Here is a 22767-nt window from a genome sequence, read left to right as displayed (position 1 = left end):
AAAACTCTTACTAAGACATATGACAGAAAGTGAGTCTCTCAAACCCCAAATGAGTAGTGGCTCGTCAGTACACGTGGCTAGTGAAGTAACCTGGTTGACTCATAGAGTCCGCACTAAGCTTCCAAAGCTAAACCGGACCATAAGGGTAGAGGGTGAATCATCGTATTCCAAATGGGCGACGACCTATCCCAATTGAGGCCTATAAGACGACATCGACGGGGCGTCAAAAGGAGTGATATGGATAAAAAAAGGATAGCAAATGGAGAGTGGAATGATCCTAATAAAGCATAGATTGTTAGGTCAGGAAACTGCGGATCCGTCAATCCAAGTTATTAGGGCCCCAAGTCTACCTAGTTGTGAAGGTAGTTGACCTAAAACAGCTGAAGAGCCCCATGTCAGCAATCTGTGAATTGTGTCGTCCAAGGGGACCTCGATAGCCCTAAGGTCAAAAGAAGGTGACTCTAATCCCTTGACCCAATATATGTAAGAAGAGCAGATGTAAGATTTATACCTGCCAAAGTGGCGAGGATGTCGCTGAAGTGAAAGGAAAAGAGAGGTCCAACTACAAAGCTGAAAATGCTCTCAATAAAGGACTTTCTCCTTGTCTGGGTCAGGGAAGCTACTAACACCTAAACACATTAGACAATCACCTAATTAGAAATTTATGTTGAGTCATTCAGGTTGGAGAAGCACGAGAATTTTTCCTCTGGACATGCAGAATGATGCAATTGTCAATTCAAGTTCTAAGTGTGGAGGCCCTAATAAAATTGTGATAACCATGTAATGCAGCAGTTTAAAATCTAGCTCAAAGGTCATACAAGAAAATAAAGACAGATTTTGAATAATCTTGTAGCTTCTAATCCTAAAATTTGATTTATCTTAAATTTTAAAAGTGATTTAACAGCTTGATTAATGCTTTCGTGGGTAGAGATATATACTTTGTAATATTATCAATAATGTTTGGGTTGCTTTAACTAACTAAAAAGTTATTGTGATAATATCATTTTAACAAATGAGCCTTTATACAATTTTAGCTCTATTAATTCTAGTAAGAAATTATCTTCTAAAATTGTCTTACTTAAAGCTTTCAAAAAGTATATATTTATACACCACGATCATATTTTTTTAGAATAATACTTGTTAGCTATTATGATCGTGGTGTAGAGATGCATCCTTTTTAAAATCACTTTCGAACATAAGCCTTAATCCTAAATTTTGATCTAGAATACATTTGACCTTCCAATTAACTACCTAAAACTTTTAAAAGAGATTTAATAGCTTGATTTTACTCATATTTGACCAATTTTAACATCATTAGGTCCATCCTCTTAAGCTTGATAATTTTGAAATCAAAGTTCTAGATGATTTTTCATTTGAGTTTGAGTACTTTTCGCTCAAAAAATACTAAAAAATTTATGTTAATCATCTCAAAATTCTTCATATTTGACCAATTTTAACATCATTAGGTCCATCCGCTTAAGCTTGATAGTTTTGAAATCTAAGTTCTAGATGATTTTTTATTTGAGTTTGAGTACTTTTCGTTCAAAAAATGCTCAAAAATTTATGTTGATCATCTCAAAATCCTAATCAAACGATAAACTTTGTTGATGACATATTAATGCCGGCCGGACTTGGTAGAACATTGGGTATTTTTTTTCTTTTTTTTTATATTTAATTTGTTAACAACATTTTAATTTTGTATGCACTTAAAAATCAGCTTTTTAAGAAGTAATTTTCTTATTATTTTCTAAATATAGAAACTAATTTATAAAATACCTTATATTTATGCATGAATAAAATCATTTCATTATATCAATGTGCACATTGCCTAGTTATATTTCCTCTCCCCTACCTTCATTTTCATTAAATTAAATCCGTTCATATAGCACTCTTTCAAACCTCAAACTCATTCTTGCTAGTACCAATACTAACTTTAACTCCAATAAATGCATGAATGAGAACAAGATAAATAGCTATGCTTCGTCTATTTCGGTCTCAGGCCTTTGTACTGAGGCTGGAAGGTGGCTTAACGCTATAGGAAGAAAAAATGGGTCTGGGACTTGTTTATGAGAACCAACGGTTTGTGGAAAAATAAGGTCCAACAAGATGTTGGGACAACTGAGTACCAATATTGCTTGCTAAAAATATGAATAAATTATTGTTGATATCACTGTATAAATAGGGTGATTGTTAGGGTTTGCAATGCATCGGTGTTTTTAGCTAATCACCTCATAGCTTGACAGCATTGAGGTGGTTAGCATTCGAGCTACTGGTGAAGAGAGCATCCGGGGCAAGGATGGCCGGTCGACGTCAGATGCGGGTGATGCGGCATCTTATTCTTGCTCTAGTAGTTTGTTTGAGGGCATGGATGGTCGAGGCTGATATAAAGCCGCACACTGATTCAACTCCTCCACCTCCTTATTACAAATCAACATATCCACGGATACCATGGATTTCTGAACCAAGCCACGGCTCCCCACATTTGTCGTTGCCTGCATTATGGCCTCCTAATTCACATCAACCTGTGTTTCCACCTCCTCCACCATCACCGCCACCACCTTCAAAGCACCGCAAGTCGCCTCCTCCGCCATCACCACCGCCGCCTTCAAGATACCACAAGTCACCGCCACCTCCACCATCACCACCACCGCCTTCAAGTCACCACAAATCACCACCTCCACCATCACCACCGCCGCCTTCAAAACACCACAAGTCACCCCCTCCACCATTTTCCTCACCACCGCCTCCTTCTATTTACACCTCGCCGCCTCCCCCACTTCTCTCACCTCCACCACCTCCACCCCCTCCACCCTTTTCCGCGTCACCACCTCCTTATATTTACACCTCACCACCTCCCCCACCTCTCTCACCTCCACCACCTCCATCTCCATCACCACCACCACCTCCTCCATCATCATCACCTCCTCCTAATATTAACAAGTCTCCACCCCCTCCGTCTCCAACACCACCACCTCCATATGTTAAGTCTCCACCTACCCCATCTCCATCTTCATCTCTATCACCACCTCCTCCATACAATTCTTCACCACCCCCTCCATTTATTTACAGCCCTCCACCCACTGATCCCTCTCTATATCCTCCACCTCCTCCTATCTATAAGTCCCCTCCCACTAATTCACCATTAGCTCCACCACCTTACATAAATCCATCTCCCCCTCTATCATCACCGCCTCTCACACCCTCTACTCCACCACCTCCTTCTCCATCAACTCCTCCTTCTCCATCTTCCTCACTACCACTACCACCTTCACCTTTACTTTCACCTCCACTCTCTCCATCACCTCTTTCGCCTTATAATTACGAATCGCCATCTCCATCTCCCTTGCTATCACCTCCACATTCACCTTTACTTTCACCTACTTCGTCCCCATCACCACTTTCTCCTCACAACTATGAACCCCCATCTCCATCTTCTATAGTACCACTTCCACCATCACCTTCACTTTCACCTCCTCCTTCACCTTCACCTCTTTCTCCTTATAATTACGACCCCCCATCTCCATCTCCGTCACTACAACCTCCACCTTCACCTTCATTTTCACCTCCTCTTTCCCCATCGCCACTTTCTCCTTATAATTACAAACCCCCATCTCCATCTCCATCACTACCACTAGCACCTTCACCTTCACTTTCATCTCTTCCTCCATCACCTCTTTCGCCTTATACCTATGAACCCCCATCTCCACTTCCCTCGCTACCACCTCCACCTTCACCTTCAGTTTCACCTCCTCCATCTCCATCACCTCTTTCTCCTTATCATTACGATCCCCCATATCCATCTCCCCCACTACCACCTCCATCTTCGCCTTCATTTTCACCTCCTCCATCTCCGTCACCACTTTCTCCTCACAACTACGAACCCCCAACTCCATCTTCTGTTGTACCACTTCCACCATCACCTTCACTTTCAACTCCTCCTTTTCCTTCACCTCTTTCTCCTTATAATTACAAACCTCCATCTCCATCTCCGTCACTACAACCTCCACCTTCACCTTCACCTTCACTTTCACCTCCTCTTTCTCCATCGCCACTTTCTCCTTATAGTTACAAGCCCCCATCACCATCTCCATCTCCATCACTACCACTAGCACCTTCACCTTCACTTCCATCTCCTCCTCCGTCAACTCTTTCACCTTATACCTATGAACCCCCATCTCCACCTCCCTCACTACCACCTCCACCTTCACCTTCAGTTTCACCTCTGCCATCTCCATCGCCTCTTTCTCCTAATCATTACAATCCCCCATCTCCATCTCCCCCACTACCACCTCCATCTTCAACTTCATTTTCACCTCCTCCATCTCCATCACCACTTTCTCCTCACAACTATGAACCCCCATCTCCATCTTCTGTAGTACCACTTCCACCATCACCGTCACTTTCACCTCCTCCTTCGCCTTCACCTCTTTCTCCTTATAATTACCAACCCCCATCTCCATCTCCATCACTACAACCTCCACCTTCACCTTCACTTTCACCTCTTCTTTCTCCATCGTACCTTCACCTTCACTTTCACCTCTTCTTTCTCCATCATTACTTTCTCCTTATAATTACAAACCCCCATCTCCATCTCCATCACTACCACTAGCACCTTCACCTTCACTTTCATCTCCTCCATCACTTCTTTCACCTTATACTTATGAACCCCCGTCTTCGCCTACATCACTACCACCTCCACCTTCACCTTCAATTTCACCTCCTCCATCGCCATCACCTCTTCCCCCTTATATTTATGATCCCACATCTCCATCTCCCTCACTGCCACCTCCATCTTCACCATCACATTCTCCTCCACCTTCTCCATCCCCTCTTTCTCCATACAACTACAATTCCCCATCTCTATCTCCCACACAAACACTTTCACCTTCACCATCAATTTCACATCCTTCTTCCCCTTCGCCGCTTTCTCCTTATAATTACAAACCACCATCTCCATCTCCCTCACTACCATCTCCAACTTCTCTTTCGCCTACTCCTTCTTCATCACCTTCACTTTCACCTCCTCCTTCTCCATCATCGCTTTCTCCTTATAACCAAGAACCTCCATCCCCTTCTCCCTCATTATCACCTCCATATTCACCTTCACTTTCACCTCCTACTTCTCAATCACCTCTTCCTCCTTATAATTACAATCCCCCATCTTCATCACCATCTTCACCTTCACTTTCACCTCCTCCTTCTCCATCACCTCTTTCTCCTTATAACCAAGAACCTCCATCCCCATCTCCCTCACTATCACCTTCATATTCACCTTCACTTTCACCTCTTCCTTCTCCATCAACGCTTTCTCCTTATAACCTTGAACCCCCATCTCCCTCACTACCATCTTCATCTTCACCTTCACTTTCACCTTCCCCTTCTCCATCACCTCTTTCTCCTTATAATTATGAAGCCCCATCTCCATCTTCCTCAAACTCATCTCCACCTTCACCTTCACTTTCACCTCTATCTTCTCCATCACCTCTTTCTCCTTATAATTATGAACCCCCGTCTCCATATCCTACATTACCACCTCCCTCTTCACCTTCAATTTCGCCTTCACCATCACCTCTTTCTCCTTATAATTATGAACCCCCATCTCCTTCTCCCTCACTACCATCTCCACCTACTCCTTCACCTTCACCTTCTCCTTCTCCATCACCTCTTCCTCCTTATAATTACAATCCCCCATCTCCATCTCCTTCCCTACCACCTTCACCTCCACCTTCACTTTCTCCTCCTCCCCAAATACCTTCTCCTCCTTCACCATCACTTGCACCTCCTTCTATTTATAATTCCCCACCACCACCTCCTCATGATCCATATCTCTCACCTCCACCTCCTCATGTCTATGAATCACCACCCCCGCTTTCTCTTGCTCCACCTACTCCTTCTGCATATAATTCCCCACCACCACCCTCACCGACGGATCCATATCTCTCACCTCCACCTCCTCATGTCTATGAATCACCCCCTCCACCTTCTCCTTCACCACCTCCTCCTTTTTCATATAAGTCTCCGCCACCACCTTCATCATCTCCTCATGTTCCATATCTCTCACCTCCACCTCCTCATGTTGATGACTCACCCCCTCCACCTTCTCCTTCACCGCCACCTTCTCATGTCGATGAATCACCCCCTCCACCTTCTCCTTCACCGCCACCTCCTTTTTCATTTAAGTCTCCACCACCACCCTCGTCATCTCCTCCTATTCCATATCTCTCACCTCCACCTCCTCATGTCGATGAATCACCCCCTCCACCTTCTCCTTCACCGCCTCCTCCATATTCATATAAGTCTCCACCACCTCCTCCTTATTCATATCAGTCCCCACCACCTCCCTCTCCATCGCCTCCTCCTCCATATGAATATAAGTCCCCACCCCCTCCATCCCCATCACCTCCTCCTCCTTATGTCTATAACAACCCTCCTCCTCCACCACAATTTACTTCACCTCCCAACATCTTTACACCCCATCCACCCTTACCTTTTAATTCACCTCCTATTGTTAATAAGTCACCTCCACCTCCATCTCTATGGCCTCTTCCTCCTTATATGTATAAATCTCCCCCTCCACCTCTTCTTTCACCACCCACTCCTTATGTTTATAAGTCTCCACCACCTCTCCTACCATCACTTTCTCCTCCATATATATATAAATCTCCATTTCCTTCATCTTTATCACCTCCTCCTTATCTTTATAATTCCCCTCCACTTCCTTATAAGTCCCCAATTACCCCTTTCCCATTTTCTCCAATATATAAGTCACTGTCTCCTCCTTCACCAAAACACCCACTTCCTTAAATTTATAAATCTCCTCCATCACCTTTACCTCCCCCGCGTCGTCTCTAATGTTGCAAGTAATAAGTTCCAAGCTTTATTACAACCAATTTCCACCATAATATTTATGTGAGTATAATTGAAGCCATATATTTAATCATTAATATTAGCCAAAGCATTTATTCATGTTTAAAGTTCTTACTTTTTTTATTTCTCCTTTACAGAGCTATACAAGTTTTTAATAAGTCAATAAAGTTGCTGAGAAGCTTCTACTTCAAGATGCAATGTTGATGTTATACTTCATGAGGAATGATGAAAACATTGAAGTCTCACAATTTCTAAAGTTATATTTCAATTAAACAAGTCTTTTTTGGTTTTTTATATTATGAATACCACAGAGGCAATTGTATCACTTCATACTTTTTGCAAAATATTTGCAACATGTACCATTTGAGAAATTCAATATAATGGGTCATATATCAATGTGCTTTTATTCCTGTGATATATAAGGAATTATATTAAAAGAACTTAATAAAAAATGTATTTCACATTTACTAAAATAGGGAGATTAAAAAAGAAAACTACTTGACTTTCATTAAAAATTTATAAAGTAATATTTAAGTGTTACATGAAAACACTCAAAACATATTGTTTTTAATAAGACAAAATTTGATTTTTCTTGTAGTTTTTACAAAATATTTCAATATTTTATAAGCATATCTTGTAGTTCTGATATTACAAACTTGAACTTATTGAGGGAGCAGTTGAAAGGAGCGAGGAGCAATTCTATCAAAATACTTCTCATTAGTTGTGTAGAGGAAGAGAAAAGGTTAAAGGATAGTAAGATAAATGTACTAAAAGAGAAAAATGAAAGTAATAATTTTAAGTGATTGATTTTTTAGTCTTCGACCATTATGTAGTGGGAGAATATAGCGTGCTGATCCGAAAATGAAAATCTGGCAAGTGAAATATTTTTAAATGAGATTCAGAATGTAAAAAAAAAAAAAAGCTATGTGTTTCCCTTTTTTCTAGGATACTCTGTCGAATGACATGAAGAAATGAAGTTAATATTTTTATATACTGAGAGTAAAATAATATGCAAGTAATAAGAGAAAAACAATATAAAATAAATTTTATTTCATAACTAAAAGTCCCACAATTGATTCAACTGAAGAAAACAAGGAAATAATTAACTTAAAAACACTGAAATGATAATAGGAAAATAAATACTCATATCTAAAAAACAAAATGCTATAATTACTGCAAAACTGAGAATACCCAATAGAAATCTAGGACCTGAATACCCAATAGAAATCTAGGACCTAAAGATTTGCTCCTATGGGGCCGGTCCTACAAAAGCTTGAATAGAATCTGTTATACAAAATATATTAGCTGAGGAGTTTGACAAAACAAACACAATATATAACCACTATTTATTAAAACATAAACTTTAAGAAAGTGGAGCATGTAGTAGGAGCAAAAAGAGAGTCAATTCCTATATGCATATATAAAATCATAAGTCAACAAAAGTATGGAAAACAAAATATATATGCTCAATTATGTAAAGAAAATATGCAATCAATCTAAATTTGATCGAGTTTTGCCAATATATATATGTATGCTATGTGCTACTTTACACAAGCTGATTATATGGAAAATCTGCATTCAATTCATAAGTGTGAAGTGCAAGAAAAAATAAAATTATAATTGCATGATTTGTTCAAATATGTAAGAAGTTATGTAACAATAAAATAAGACAACTAATCATTTCATCATAAACAATAAATGATAACAAGTGCAAAATAGAAAATATAAATGAAGTAACAATGACATGACTAGGAATCTTATAAAATAGCCATGAATATACTACGAATAGCAAGAATAAAGCCTCTAAATAAGAAGGAAATGTTTATCATTTAAGAAAATAGTTACTTATCTCAAGGTGAATGACAACACTCTAAATGCTTTAGTAGTTCAATCCATGTCAACTAGTAGGTCTTACACATGTTGAACTCCTAAAAGTTACTTATGCACATAACCAGCATTTCCCCACCACACTGCTCCTTTTAAGCTGCGCCAAAAGCGCCCTTCAGCATGTCATAAGCTATAAATAAAATAAAACTAGATTAATTTCACATTAAAATAATAGAACAACATTTACATACATTTACACATATAACTTTCAAATCTTTAATATCATATAAAAAAAATATCACTACTACTATTTTTTTTTTTGAAAAAAATGATTTTTTCATGTATAAACTTATAACATTAAAGTATAGATATCGAAATTTTTATCATATTTATAAATACAAAATAATTATGTAATTTTTATGTAACTTAAAATTTATATTTCAACCACCAAAATTTTATTTCCCGTTTAATTTAAAATTTTTGGTGATTTTTGAGTGGTTGAAATATTAAATTTAAATTTTTAATGATCAATTCATTATATTTAAAATTTTAGCTGATTAATGTGTTAAATCTAAAAAAAAGAAATTATTATTGTAGGCATCGAAGCCGTCTGTTTTTGCGTTGGACCGTTGTTCCGTTGCGTAGCGGCTCGCTAACCTCGCTCCTTCTCTCTGTTGTTTCTCTCTCCTGGCTTTGCCTGGTTGATGGCCGTCCATCGCTGCGGCTCGCCTTCGAGTTGTGATCGCCGGTATTGCACTCCGCCCCTTAGACCGGAACCTTAGCGGCCTCGCCGGCGATATCTATCGGAAACCCTAAGTATGGCGATCCGGAGTTTGTGGTTGAGAATTTTTCCCAAGGGGAAGCAGAAGAGATTGAATGGGCTATTCAAGTCCAAGCCGCGGACGCCGGCCGAGATTGTGCGGCAAACACACGATCTACTTGTTGACATTGATTCGAATTCGAGTACAAGCAAAAGCAAACAGGAGGAGAAGGTTCGGTTTCTTATTGCCGAAGTTTAATTACTTTATGTTACTGATTGTCGTTTTGAAAAAAATTCCGAAAAGGGCGGGCTGAGCGATTCTGATTTGAGGAGAAGTCGATTAAGAAGTGTATTCTTTTACTTATTTATTTTCGGATTTGCAGTTTAGTGCAGACGTTTTGTCCATTAATGTGGCTTGCATTGACATTTGGCTGCTTGGGAGTGATGTGCATTGAAAATATTCGATTTCTGGAGAGGTTTTTTGTTGAAATTTTAGTGATCTGTAATGTATTTTTTGAATTCTGCCTTGTGGATAATTTTGTGAGGGCGATACATTTCAGCTGAAGCTCTATCTTTGTTGTCATCAATATCTCCTTTTTTTTTTCAAACGACATATTTGTTGTCAGTGATATTGTTCAAATCATCTTTTTGAAGAATTAAACCACGCTTTTCTAGGAATCAAATCAAGCGAATTTTTTAAATTGTGCTATTTGAGAAGTGAACAATTATGTCTGTTTTCGCACCTTTTTTCTGGCTCATATGAAATATCATTTTTTTTTTTATTTAGTAAAAATGCTAGAATATTTGTTATCTAGCTGGTTAAGATTCTTTGTCACTAAAGTTCTATCTTTTCTTTAAGATTGTAAAGAACTAAGCGCACTTTACTGCCTTTATATAATGTAAATTTAAATATAATTATGTTAGCGTACTTTAAAAATTTAAAAGCAGTCTAGCAAATTTAATATCGGAAGTCATTTTTTTATTTAAAAAAAAATACAGCCCACTAATTATCTCACCAGTTTGCCAACATAGCAACAAATTGTTTTGGAGATTTTTTTAGTGGATGTAGCTCAAATGCATGGTTTCTCGTACATACTATTTTGTATTTATTGTGTCAGAGTGTTTCCCAATTTTATTTTAGGTAACTAAAGGTTAAAAACATTGGGAAAAGTATAAAGATATTCTTTTTATGGTAGATTGTCAACTCATCAAGTCAATCCACAAAATACAAATTTATAAAACAAATTCAAATCATCTGCACAATCACAAATACAAAGTAGAGTGAAAATCATTAATTACCATAAAAAGTTCATAGTTTGTAAGGAATTGTAAGCAAGCACTAAAAGCACTATTCAAATTAGGCCATCAATTGCACAATCTTCTGTTTAAGCTGCTCTTTGGCCCCAACGAACTTTGCGACCTTCTTCAGTGAGAATTCTCACCTTTAAATCTATACAAGGGAGGCGTGTTGCTATACTAACGGGCTACAAGAGTTTTTCAAATCGTTTTGGAATAATGCAGTGTTTGCTTCCATCAACGTCAGTTATATTCATATAAGGTCGAGTGGAGAGTGAGTATTTTTTTCTCTTAGGTTTACAGGTGGGGATTCTCTTTCAGTGAAATCACAATGGCATTTTAAAAGTAGGATGGATAATTCAATCAAATGTATATGTATACATTTTTGTTTTTTTATTAATGCACCTTCATGGCTATCCAATTTAGATAGTTGTTTGGTGAATTCAACCTTTTTGCGGGATTGTGTTGATCATATTATATATATATATATATATATATATATATAATTTTTTTTGTTTTGATTGATATTATTATTATTATTCAGGGTATCTTTATCTCTGCAGATAACTGAGCTTTGTAAATTAATTTGGGAGTTGAAATCTTTGTTATATGGGAACAATGAAGCTGAACCGGTGCCTGAAGCATGTGCACAATTAACTCAAGAATTTTTCAGAGAGAATACCCTACGTCTTCTTATAGTTTGCCTTCCAAAATTAACTCTTGAGGTATATTTATAAACTAGTGAATCTTGCTAGTTAATTTTTAAGAATTGATTTGAGCTAGTTTTATAGTTTTTGGCATATTGCATATTTTGCAATGTGTCATTCCAATTAATTTTATAATAAAAAATATTTATTTTTTAAAGTTTTGAATCATATATGAATCAGAGCTTAATCCTATTCTACTTGACATGAGGAATATCATTCTTCATTATAATTGTTTTTATCTGTGTTATTGCAGGCTCAAAAAGATGCCACTCAAGTAGTTGCAAATTTGCAGAGGCAACAGGTTCATTCACGGTTAATTGCTTCTGATTATTTGGAAGCAAACAAAGACCTTTTGGACATTTTAATAAATGGGTGAGCTATTCTGCCATTTCTTTTGACGCAGTTCTATATTTTGGATTTAAGCATATTATGACTTGGTATTTGATGAGAAATTAAATTTTCTTTTTGGTAAAAGAGGAACAAATATCAGCATTTTAGGCATCAACAAATATTTCAAACTAGAGTGGATAAATCATAGCTAGATATATCTTTGTTGTAGATGATTTTTTAATTTGTGTTTTTATCCTTTTTTTTTTCTAAGTCTTAATTTATTATTCTTGCAGATACAATGACTTTGATGTCGCTTTACATTATGGTTCCATGTTGAGGGAATGCATTCGGCATCAAAGTATTGCAAAGTATAAGTGGATCAAAATTGAAATTCATATGTTTTGTCTTTATAGACTTAATAAAGTATAGCTAAAAAGACAGAATTTTGCAGGAATATGCCCTCAATTTTCTTGAGGATCTATAATTTTTTTTTTCAAGGATATTATGCTATTTCCTCTCAACTTTTGTTTATTTTTGGCTAACACTACTATAGACTCAATGAACTTTTTTTTTGGATTATTTCTTCATAGGTCTGTTTTGGAATCTGAACACATGAAAAAGTTTTTTGACTATCTTCAGTTTCCAAATTTTGACATAGCATCAGATGTGTTCGCAACTTTTAGGGTAAAATTACTTTATCCTTTTCTCCTTCAACACTTTTTTCCTAATCATGTGCTGGTTGCCAATCTCATACTATGAATGTTCAATTTATTTCTTTTTTATGCATATTCTAATACCTGTGAGCTACAAATGACTTGTGAAATATCGCGGCTAGGCTACACTGAGGATTATGGAGTACAATAGTGATGTATATTTATATTATATAGACGCATTTTATTGGAACATGTTGCGTACATTAGCAGAAGAGCTTACATGCTCTTTAGATTACAATACATTTGGGGCTCTGGAGGCATTTTGATTGGTGGCTTCATTTTTAGCCAGTGTGCTATCTTACTGGAGAGCATGTGTACAAAAGCTTGTAAATGATTTTGTAACATTTAGTTTCATCATGTTAGGGACACTAGATGGCTGTGAGATATCCTTTATTTTATGTAAGTGCTTCTGTTTATTTATTTTGCAGAAGGGTGACAATTTGGACGGATTTGAAGATTTTTATATTGGAAAGTTTTTTATGATCTGAGACGAGTTATGGCAATATATGCAGTGATGATTAACATTCTCGCCTTCAAATAGCTAAAAATCAATTTGCATGTGTAAATTCTGATGAAATCATATTTTCACGAAGGCCGAGTTATAGCTAGCTTTGAAGGTTGACCTTGAAGGATAAATGTATTGTGTAAGGCCTCATTTGAGAGTTAGTTTCGTCTCCGTTGCAATTTGGCAGACACGCGGAGATTTTTCACCGGACGTTTGGATGGATTTCTCACCACTTTTTTCTTTTACCGCAATGGAAATTCTCTTTCATTCCAAAACATGAACTTGTACTGGCTTTGCGACCAACATTCGGCATTTGGTAGTGAAAATGTCGAAAATACTCTAATTCCTTCGCCTCCGTTTGTCCTCATGCCTTTTCTTTTGTAGCGTAGGGAGAGGTGGAGAGAGTTCACCGGAGTTTAGATCCTCTGCGAGTGTAGAGACAACGAAATTGAAGAAAGATTGATTTCGTGGCAGTGGAGGAAGGCTGCTTTGTGCAGTATTAGACGCCATGCGCCATCGTGCGGCTGAAGAGCTTGGCAGTGAGAGTATAATGCAGCTGCGGCATGAACCAAAACTCCGACTCAAGTCCAAGCGGCAGCATGGATAGGATTTCCACCCTAATTCCTTTTCGGAGATGACGGTTTATGATAGACTTTTAACTTCTATAATAAAGTGAGAAAATGCACACAAAATTTTCTATCTAAATAGTCATTTTATTTTACCGAAATTAACTTTAAAATGGATTTTTTTTTAGACGGAGCTTTTAAACGAAATTTTTTGAACGGTAAAGCCCCGTCAAACGAGGCCTTAGTGCGGCAAAGTAAACAAAGATAGATGTATTTTTAAACGAATAAGAATTAGAGAAAGATGGATGTATTTTTGACCGAATAAGAATAGGAGCATGGCTTAAATGGTCTTAGAACAAGATATTCAAAAGCGAGGTTACAACTCGTATAAGCAGCTTCAGGTTGGATGTGCTATGATATGGATGAAGGAAGCATGAGAGATGAATGAGTATTAGGAGAGGTCTCCATTTATAGAAAATAGGAATATCTTTGATTTCATAAGAAAGCAATCTTATCTACATCTCTAAAATGTTGAGTAACTTGAGGGACAATTTTCTATGTAACACCAATATCTTAACTATTTATAGAATCACCGCAATCCCACCTCCATCATTTAATTTTTTTAAAATACTAAAATTCATGACAAATGCATGCCATAATTCAATTTTAAACCTATTATTAGCTAAATGGAAATAAAATAATAAATCATAAATAAATTTAATTAATAAAATATAATTCATATCATAAACTAGCTATCATTAGTCTAGATCTGGACCAAGCCCTGATCTTTGTTTTTCTCTCTTGTGATGCATCCATTTTCTTAAGGACTTTGTAATTTGTCTCTTTAGAGTCATAAGAGTGATAATGGTTAAGTAAATATAATACCATTTTGATGAATTCTCCCTCTGTAATCCAATATTCTTGAGCAGAATGTTCTTTCATCAATAAACATTAACTATGCTTGTATATTTCTCAATTTTTCTTGGCAATTTAAACCTTTATATTGTCATGAAGTTTTTGTATATGCTCATAAAAAAATTGCACTATATTGATAATATTTTAGGCATTGTCATAATGTCATGAGGCCTATTGTTGCTCTAGGATGAATATCATAGACAGGACTTGTGATATTTCAATAAAAGTATGAAAATATTTAGGAGATTAGAAAATTTCTTGGCTTACTAAACTAGTTAATATTACTTTTAACACTAAAAAGATGTATGATGAGTAGAAAAAGAGTCTATTAGTTCCTATTTTTATGAATAAAGGAGATGCACAAGAGTATGCAAATTATAGAAGAATTAAATTAATGTCATACATTAAGATTATGGGTGAGAGTAGTTGAACATACAAAATTTTCTCAAAATCATTTTGAATTCATGTTGGGCAAGTCTACTATGGAAGCTACACATTTATTGAGAGGTTTGATGGAGAAATCCTGAGTGAGGAGGATCTACATATGATTTTTGTTGATTTAGGGAAAAATAACTTATCAGAAAGTTCCAAGAGAAGCACTTGGGAGAGTTCTAGAAAGAAAGATGTTAATATTGCTTATATTCAAGTCTATAAAGCTATGCATACTAGAGCAGTACTTGTATTCAAACACACAAAGGATTGACCAAGTATTTTTCTATTTCAGTTGGGTTACATCAAGGATTGACTTTAAACCCATATCTTTTTGCTTTAATTATGGATGCTCTTACTCAACATTTGTAGGAGGATGCACCTTGGGGTATGCTTTTCGCTGTTGATATCCTTCTTGTGAATAAGTTGATAGAGTTCAAGAAAACTTGAATTATGGCAGTTAATTTTAGTCTAATGGCTTTTTTTTAGTAGATCAAAATTGAATGCATGAAATGTAATTTTAGTAGTAGATCTAGTGGCGAGGTTGTAATGGGTGATCAAGTCATTAAAATGAGTGAACGTTTTAGCTATCTCACATCTATTGTTCAAAATGATTATGAAATAGATGGGAAAGGCTATCAAAAAGCTCGTTGTTCGCGAATAGCTCGTGCTCAGCTCGTTATGTAGCTTGTATTCAATTCGTTCGTTAAATAAATGAGTCAAATACAAATGAATTTTTGAAGCTTGATTTATAAATGAGCTGAACAAGAACAAAGGTTTGTTCATTTGTGTTCGGCTCAATTTGACTTTAATTAACTAAATAATAAATAAATAATATTCGTATAATATTTATATATTAAAATTTATATTGTATGTAAAAAAAATATTAAATTTTAAATAATTTTAGCTAACATTGCAAATGAAAAATAATTTTTTTATGTTAGATATGTAAATACATAAGAATTACTTGGTACATATGTAAATACAAAAAAGAATTGTTCTTCGCTTGTCTGCCTGCGCTTCCCACCAACAGTCCCACTTAAGCAACTTAAAAGTCCGATCACAGATTCACAAAAAAAGAAAAAACCTTATATTGAACATGTAAATACATAAGATTTGCATGGTATGTATGCAAATGCCCGAAAATTCTTTCCCCGCCTTCTCCAGCCTTGTGGTCTCGCTGCCTCTGCCTTTTGTCTCCCTCACTTTAATCCCACATCTTGATACTAAAAAAAAATAAACTTTTAAGTTATGCTTTATAAATATTGCATAGTAATGTTTAAGGGAAACAATTTCATGCTTAAATCTCTAACCACGGGATCACACAATTGTGGATAAATTTTAAAATTAAAAAAAATTAATTTTGTTACTTAGTTATATTATTTGACTTATAAAATTTTAATAAATTATAATTTGATAACGAGCTTAATTTGAATAAACCAGTTTGAATTGAGTCGAACACGAATAGACTATTAACAAGGTGTTTCGAACACGAGTCGAACTCAAACAACAAAAAATTTAAAGGAGCTGAACTCAAAGCAATTTTAAGCTCGCACAAGTTCGGCTCATTTAGGATTTTATTAGTAAAATTGGAGTTGGATGGTTGAAGTTAAGGAATGCATCAGGTGTATTGTGTGATAGGAAAGTACCACTAAAGTTAAAGGAAAATTTTATAAGATGGTGAAAACTGCAATGCTTTGTGGCACAAAATGTTGGCCTATAAAAGCGAAGCATAAAATTAAGTGTTGTTGGGATGAGAATGCTAGATGGATGAGTGGCTTTACACTTAGATGCAAAATGCAAAACAAATATATCCGTGAAAGGGTTGGAGTAGCTCCAGTGGCACATAAGATTAGAGAGAGTCACCTTAGATGGTTTGGTTACATAAAACATTGACTATCTGATGATCATGATAGTAGAGTCAAATTTGTTTTAGATTGGACTTATGTTAAGAAATGTAGAGATAGACTTGTAAAAAGTGATCTTAATTTAGTAGAATTCAATGAAAGTACGACACTCGATAGGACATAATGGAGAAAATTATTAATGTAGCCAACCGAACTTAGTGGGATAATGACTTGTAGTTGGTATTATTGTTCCTGTATATGTTTACATCAAGCATTATTATTGAGTCCATGTATCACATTTGTTTTGTAGATGCTGATAATGGATATTTAATGTGGGGTGCTTTGGTGTATGATATTTGCAGATGCTATAGTTTAACTAAGTGATTTAAAACAATGGTGGTTCTGTTGTGAACAATAATCTTTCAATATTGTTTGAAGATATTGTGACATCTAAGTGTAATAGATTTAAATATGTTGGATCTATCAAAAAGATGAATGGAGATATAGAAGATATAACATCAAGAGTTAAGGCAATATAGTTTAAATGAAATAGTGTCTGAAGTGTTTTGTGTGGTAAGTTGATATCATAGAGGTTTAAAGTTAAATTTTATAAATCACAATTAGTCTGATGATTCTATATGAATTCAAATATTGTTATGTAAAAATGTTAATGATATTTAAGTTGAGCGTGATAGAATTTACCATATTAAGTTGAATTTATGTCAAAATTAAGAAACTTAAATTTAGAACTAATTGTATTATAAAAAATGTTGGAGAAATATCTATTGAACATAAGGTGACTCAATATAAGTTGGAGTAATTTTACCCTAAAGCTACATGGATAAACCTAAAGTTACATGGATAACAATTCAAAATGATTCCCATATGGATAACATATATACGTTTAACACCTTTAACAACACTCAACATGAAAATAGAAGAAAATGATGATTCACTTTTTATGGCAAATGATAATGCCAGCTATGTTACTATTTATTATTATTATTTTAGTTGTTATTAAAAATTTGAGGTTTTTTAAAAACTATTTGTAATCGGATAATTTCTTTATAAAATTAAATCTCAAAATAATCTCCCAATTACTTGCATATGACCAGTTTAGTTTCAAATAGTCATCTTTCTCTAATTTTGTCTCTCCATTATACAAAATTTTTCTAAATTAGTCCCTTGTGTTGAAATCGTGATATAAAACTGATATCAATTCATTCTCTCGACTTTACAAAATTGATATCAACTTATCATTTTGGAACAATTTTGCGTAGCTGGGGGGAACTTATCATTTTGGAACAATTTTGCGTAGCTGGGGAGACTAAATTGAAGAAATGTGATAGTTTGTGACTAAATTGACACATACGAATATTTAAGGAATCTTCTTCAAATTTAACCCTATTTTTTTTAGAAGCCTTATAATTATTAAAAAATGCTTTCAAATTTGATAAATATATTTATATTCTATTATGTATGTATGTAGTAACATTAATTCAATTTTTGTCCAAGTTCTATTTTTTCCATTGACTATTGTGTACCATGTTTTTATTGTATCATGAAATATATATAACAACACTTCAAATAACTTTTTTGATGTTATGTATTTTTTAAGAACTGTTAAACCCCATGCGCATTTTACTTCGTGTTCATGTCACCATATACACGCATAATAGGTATGGTGTTGTTTCTTTTTGGAGAATCAGAGCTCATAAATATTTTTTAAAAATTATTCCTAATGGTAAAATGCTAAGGGCCTATCGGGAGCACTTTTTGTTATTTCTTTTTTTTTTTTTTTCTGTTTTGCATTTTAACTTTGTTTTTTTAGGTTTTGATTTAAAATAGAATACTTTTGACATGCTGAAAATAAATCAAATTATTTTTCAAAAACTTGAAACAACTTTTCTAGTTGTTTAGATGGTGTTAAAAATAAAATATAAAATACATGAAAAATATACCAACTAAATATGTTTTTTAGAAAAGCAAATATAATTGACAAAAATAAAAAACAAAATTAATCCCAAATGGCCCCGAAATTTGCTCAAAATTTACTTCTTCTTTGGGTATTTTCTCTTGGCTTTTTTACCTTCTTACTGGTAAAGTTCTTAAAATCTATCCATCTTTCATAATTCCCTCTATTCTCTCTCTCTTGATCTGTACCAAATAACTTTCGTGATACTTGTCGATGTTACTATATGTTCCCCTTAATATGGTTTGTCCATACGACCTATCAGAATTCATTCTATGCAAGCACGTCTGAATGTAGTGATTGCTTTACACTTTAATGCTGTATTTTTAGGCAATAAAGATAAAATTTGAAGCCACTAGTGCTATAATATGAATCCCTTAATCTTATAAGTTGTGCTATTCTATCATGCTTATTGTTCAATTATCATTTTTAATCTAGCTTTGTTTTCATTAATTAAAGCTTTAAGCGTTACTTGGGTTGAATATACAAAACTTTGGATGTAGACATTGCTTTTTATAACCAAATAACCAGATTGTATGGACATGCTCCAAGACCCGACCGAAGTAGGTTAAATTGTTGTTCACGATGGCTGGGATGACAACCAGGACATGCTCCAAGGTTCGAGGAAAATGATATTGATTATCATTTTCTGCCTATGCGTATCATTTTTATCTAAGGCCACCAAATTCCTATATATTTACATACATAAGACTTAAACTTTACATTTTACATTATGCAACCCAAATCTTTAAAATCTCATAAAAAATATGACTATTTTAACTTTTAAAATGTGAAATGCACCTTTTCTTGTATGGGTAGGTATATATGTAAAGATTGTAGGTTTTAGATGTGCGAGTACATTGGAATTGAGTGGTGTGTATGTATATCTTTGAAAGTAAGCACCTTGATAACCTGATCTGTGCATATTACTATTACAAGTTTTGTATATTTAATGTATTATATATGTATTGTATGGTTTCTCAATTCACAGTTAATCTCATATTTGAATGTCCGATGTTTCGTGGCCGAACGAGTCGAGCTGTTTCGGTTTCTTAAACTTAACCGAACTTTAGCATATGTAGGTGGCCTTATGTTTCTTAATGAACTGTTGAACAGTGACTATCATCCTTTATGTTGGGTGTAATATGGTTGAGCAAGTGACATTATAGTGTGGTTTAACTAAGCTAAATTATGTTCATTAATCATTTAGTTACACTCCACCTGATTTGTTTAATAGTTCTATAGAAAATATAAATAGGTTCATGTACTCTTTCAGGAAAGTTTAATTAGAACCTGGCGTAGGAATTCATATTTTTTTCAGTGGTTTTTTATTGTTTGCAAACTTTGATAGTCAATGGCTCAGTAAATATATCTGCATAAATTATTTAAGAATTATCTATGGGTTACTTTGCTTTTTGCCCCACTATAATAAAAATCTGACCAACAGACTGATTCGGAAACATTAAGGGGTATCATTTTTCTTTTCTGGGCAAGTTTCTTGTATTATTATAATTTCCCTTCAATATCTCAACTTATTTTGAAAAAAAATTGAACTTTAACCTTTTGGTATATCTGTTATTCTACAGGATGGATGGTTTTTAATTCTTTGTTCAAAAAAATTGGAAAAATCGTTCTCTTTTAGTTGAATGCTACACCAACTCTGGACTCAGACTTGTTATACATAATGACAGTGCTATACTTAACTAAAAATATTGACTGAGCTGCAGAGCGACTGTCTTTGAATTGCAGGAGCTCATGACAAGGCATAAATCAACAGTAGCTGAATTCCTTTCTAAAAATTATGATTGGGTATGTTATCCTCATCAATGACTTGCTGTTTGTGCTTTGTTATTCCTTGCAATGTGGAACTGTAAAATGTTTTCTTTGATATATTTTCAGGTGATTCTTTAGTGTATAGCTGAATTGGTAGAGTTTTTTTTTTATTTTTACAGCATACATGTGGTCTGATATTTGCTTGTTTTGTTGGTCAAGTTGTTCGTGCCTCTTTATCCTTTCTCTAGAATGATTTTTATAGTTTCTTTATTCTCCAAAATTGTATTATTTTCTTAGAGTTGAAAATATGAGTTGTGAACAAAGCTATGCATGCTTATTTTGGTAGCATGTGTCCAATATAAGTGTTATGTGCAAGGTTTTAAAAAGCTGACATGACAAGCTAGTTCAACCAGTTTGATTGTGAATTGGGCATACAAACGGTCCTGTTTTTCTGAAAAATAATTTTGCATTAAACTGGTGTGAACCACCCGCTCAACCGGTGATGTGGTGAACTAGTCCCTGTTATATTGAAGTGGCCAATCCAAATAACATGTTTAATCTCCCTTAATTGACCATCAATTTTGCACACAACCTAATATAACATGATTGTATTATGTATGTTGAGGTTAATGGTTCCTAAAAGAGAAATTGAAAGGTGGGCTAACTTACACTTCATATGTCCCTATATGGAATCAACTAATCGATATATTTACCAAAGGATTTTGCATCCTCACATTCAAAAATATTGTAGGCAAGCTTGAAATGATAAATCTCTACCATCATGTTCGAGGGTGAGTATTGAATTTCCCTCTCCTCCACATTGGGGCCTACTCGCTTTCCAATCATTGCAAAGAAGTTAAGACACACGGATCAAGACCTTAGTCTATAAGATCAATTTCTTTATGCCCCTCAGATTATAATCCTTGGGCTTCCCATAGGGTCGGCCCCGTGTTATTTTTATTTTTTTTATTTATTCCTATTTTAGAATGCCTACTGAAGATTTGTAGATACCTTATCTCTTGTACAAAACAAGAATATTAAAATTCTTGAGAGCCTTCTTTATTCTTTTATTTTCTATAGATAATACTTGCGTACAAGTTTCATTTATTTTTTGTCACATATTCACATTATTGTATTATTTAAATTATATTTAAACAATTTAAATATTATTATGTTGCCGCTTTAACCTCAATTAAACCATCGGATATTGAACATCTCTTTCTCACGGTTCAATGACAAATCCAATCTTCATAACCTTTGTTATGTGTTTTTTGATGAAATAAACCATGATCTTCAAGAGAGAGTGAGATTGTTAAAAATTATATCTCAGCGGTCCGATTCAATTAATCACGATGATTTACACCTCTTTCTATTATTTCAGTTCTTTGCAGAGTATAATGAGAAGCTGCTATCGTCTTCCAACTATGTTACTGCTAGACAAGCTGTCAAGGTTCTGCTTATCTCCTCCATTTGCATTTATAATTCATTTTGATGGATTCTAAATATTAATCACCCTTTTCATTACTGAAATTTAACCAAAACATTGCATTGTTTCAGCTTTTGGGAGATATGTTGGTTGAACGATCAAATTCTGATGTTATGACGAGATATGTGAGCTCGAAGGATAACTTGATTGTCCCCATGAATCTTCTAAGAGTATGATTTCTACTTATTAATGCAGCTTATTTTATACCAAAAAAAGAGAAAAAATAATACGAATCTGGAGATTACCCATAGCACTAAAACCATTTCAATTAAATACTAGGATGATTTACATATATACCCCTCAATTCTTTTTTATTTACATATCTAAAACCTAAGCTTCAATTTTTATGTGCACGCCAAGGTGTATTTCACTTTGTAAAGGTTAAAATGTTTTTTTTTATGTGATGAAAGATCTGTGTGGTATAAATGTGATGATTAAAAGATTAGGTGTTGGATAGGTAAAGACATAAGAATTGGGTGGTGTGTATGTAAATAGGGCTGTCAAAACGGCTCGTTGTTTGCGAACATCTCATGTTCGATTCGTTAAGAAGCTCTTGTTCGGCTCGTTTGCTAAGTTAACAAACTGAACACGAACCAATATTTGTTCGTTCGTGTTCGGCTCGTATCAATTATATATATGTATATATTGATGAGTTGTATTTTAAAAAAATTTAATTGACTACAAGACTACTAAGATTTATAATCAGTTAAAAGTATTAATGAAGAAAATAGAATAAAAATTATTAAATTAGATTCAAATGATATTTTAAATTTT

At 34.7% G+C, this 22767-nt stretch overlaps 2 protein-coding genes across 2 annotated transcripts; one reads left to right on the top strand and one right to left on the bottom strand.

Moving 5' to 3' along the window:
• Positions 1 to 4239: 4239 nt before the first annotated feature.
• On the bottom strand, positions 4240 to 4972 carry LOC110018514. The gene is made up of 3 exons (XM_020715850.1): positions 4736 to 4972; positions 4526 to 4678; positions 4240 to 4487 (listed from the first exon to the last, which is right to left on the bottom strand). Exons 1-3 carry the CDS (start codon positions 4970 to 4972, stop codon positions 4248 to 4250), a joined length of 630 nt encoding a protein of 209 aa, XP_020571509.1. The 3' UTR covers positions 4240 to 4247.
• Positions 4973 to 9313: 4341 nt separating this feature from the next.
• LOC110018540 (putative MO25-like protein At5g47540) lies at positions 9314 to 22266 on the top strand. Its single transcript, XM_020715881.1, has 8 exons — positions 9314 to 9686; positions 11314 to 11475; positions 11711 to 11829; positions 12081 to 12155; positions 12378 to 12471; positions 20484 to 20543; positions 21889 to 21957; positions 22065 to 22266. The coding sequence occupies exons 1-8, from the start codon at positions 9513 to 9515 to the stop codon at positions 22167 to 22169; spliced, it is 858 nt and encodes a 285-aa protein (XP_020571540.1). The 5' UTR covers positions 9314 to 9512; the 3' UTR covers positions 22170 to 22266.
• Positions 22267 to 22767: the final 501 nt, after the last annotated feature.

Source organism: Phalaenopsis equestris, unplaced genomic scaffold (assembly GCF_001263595.1).
Source record: "Phalaenopsis equestris unplaced genomic scaffold, ASM126359v1 Scaffold000024, whole genome shotgun sequence".
In the NCBI taxonomy this organism is placed as follows: Eukaryota; Viridiplantae; Streptophyta; class Magnoliopsida; order Asparagales; family Orchidaceae; genus Phalaenopsis; species Phalaenopsis equestris.
The sequence above is the reverse complement of the archived record's forward strand: the minus strand, read 5'-3'. Positions and strand labels throughout refer to the sequence as shown.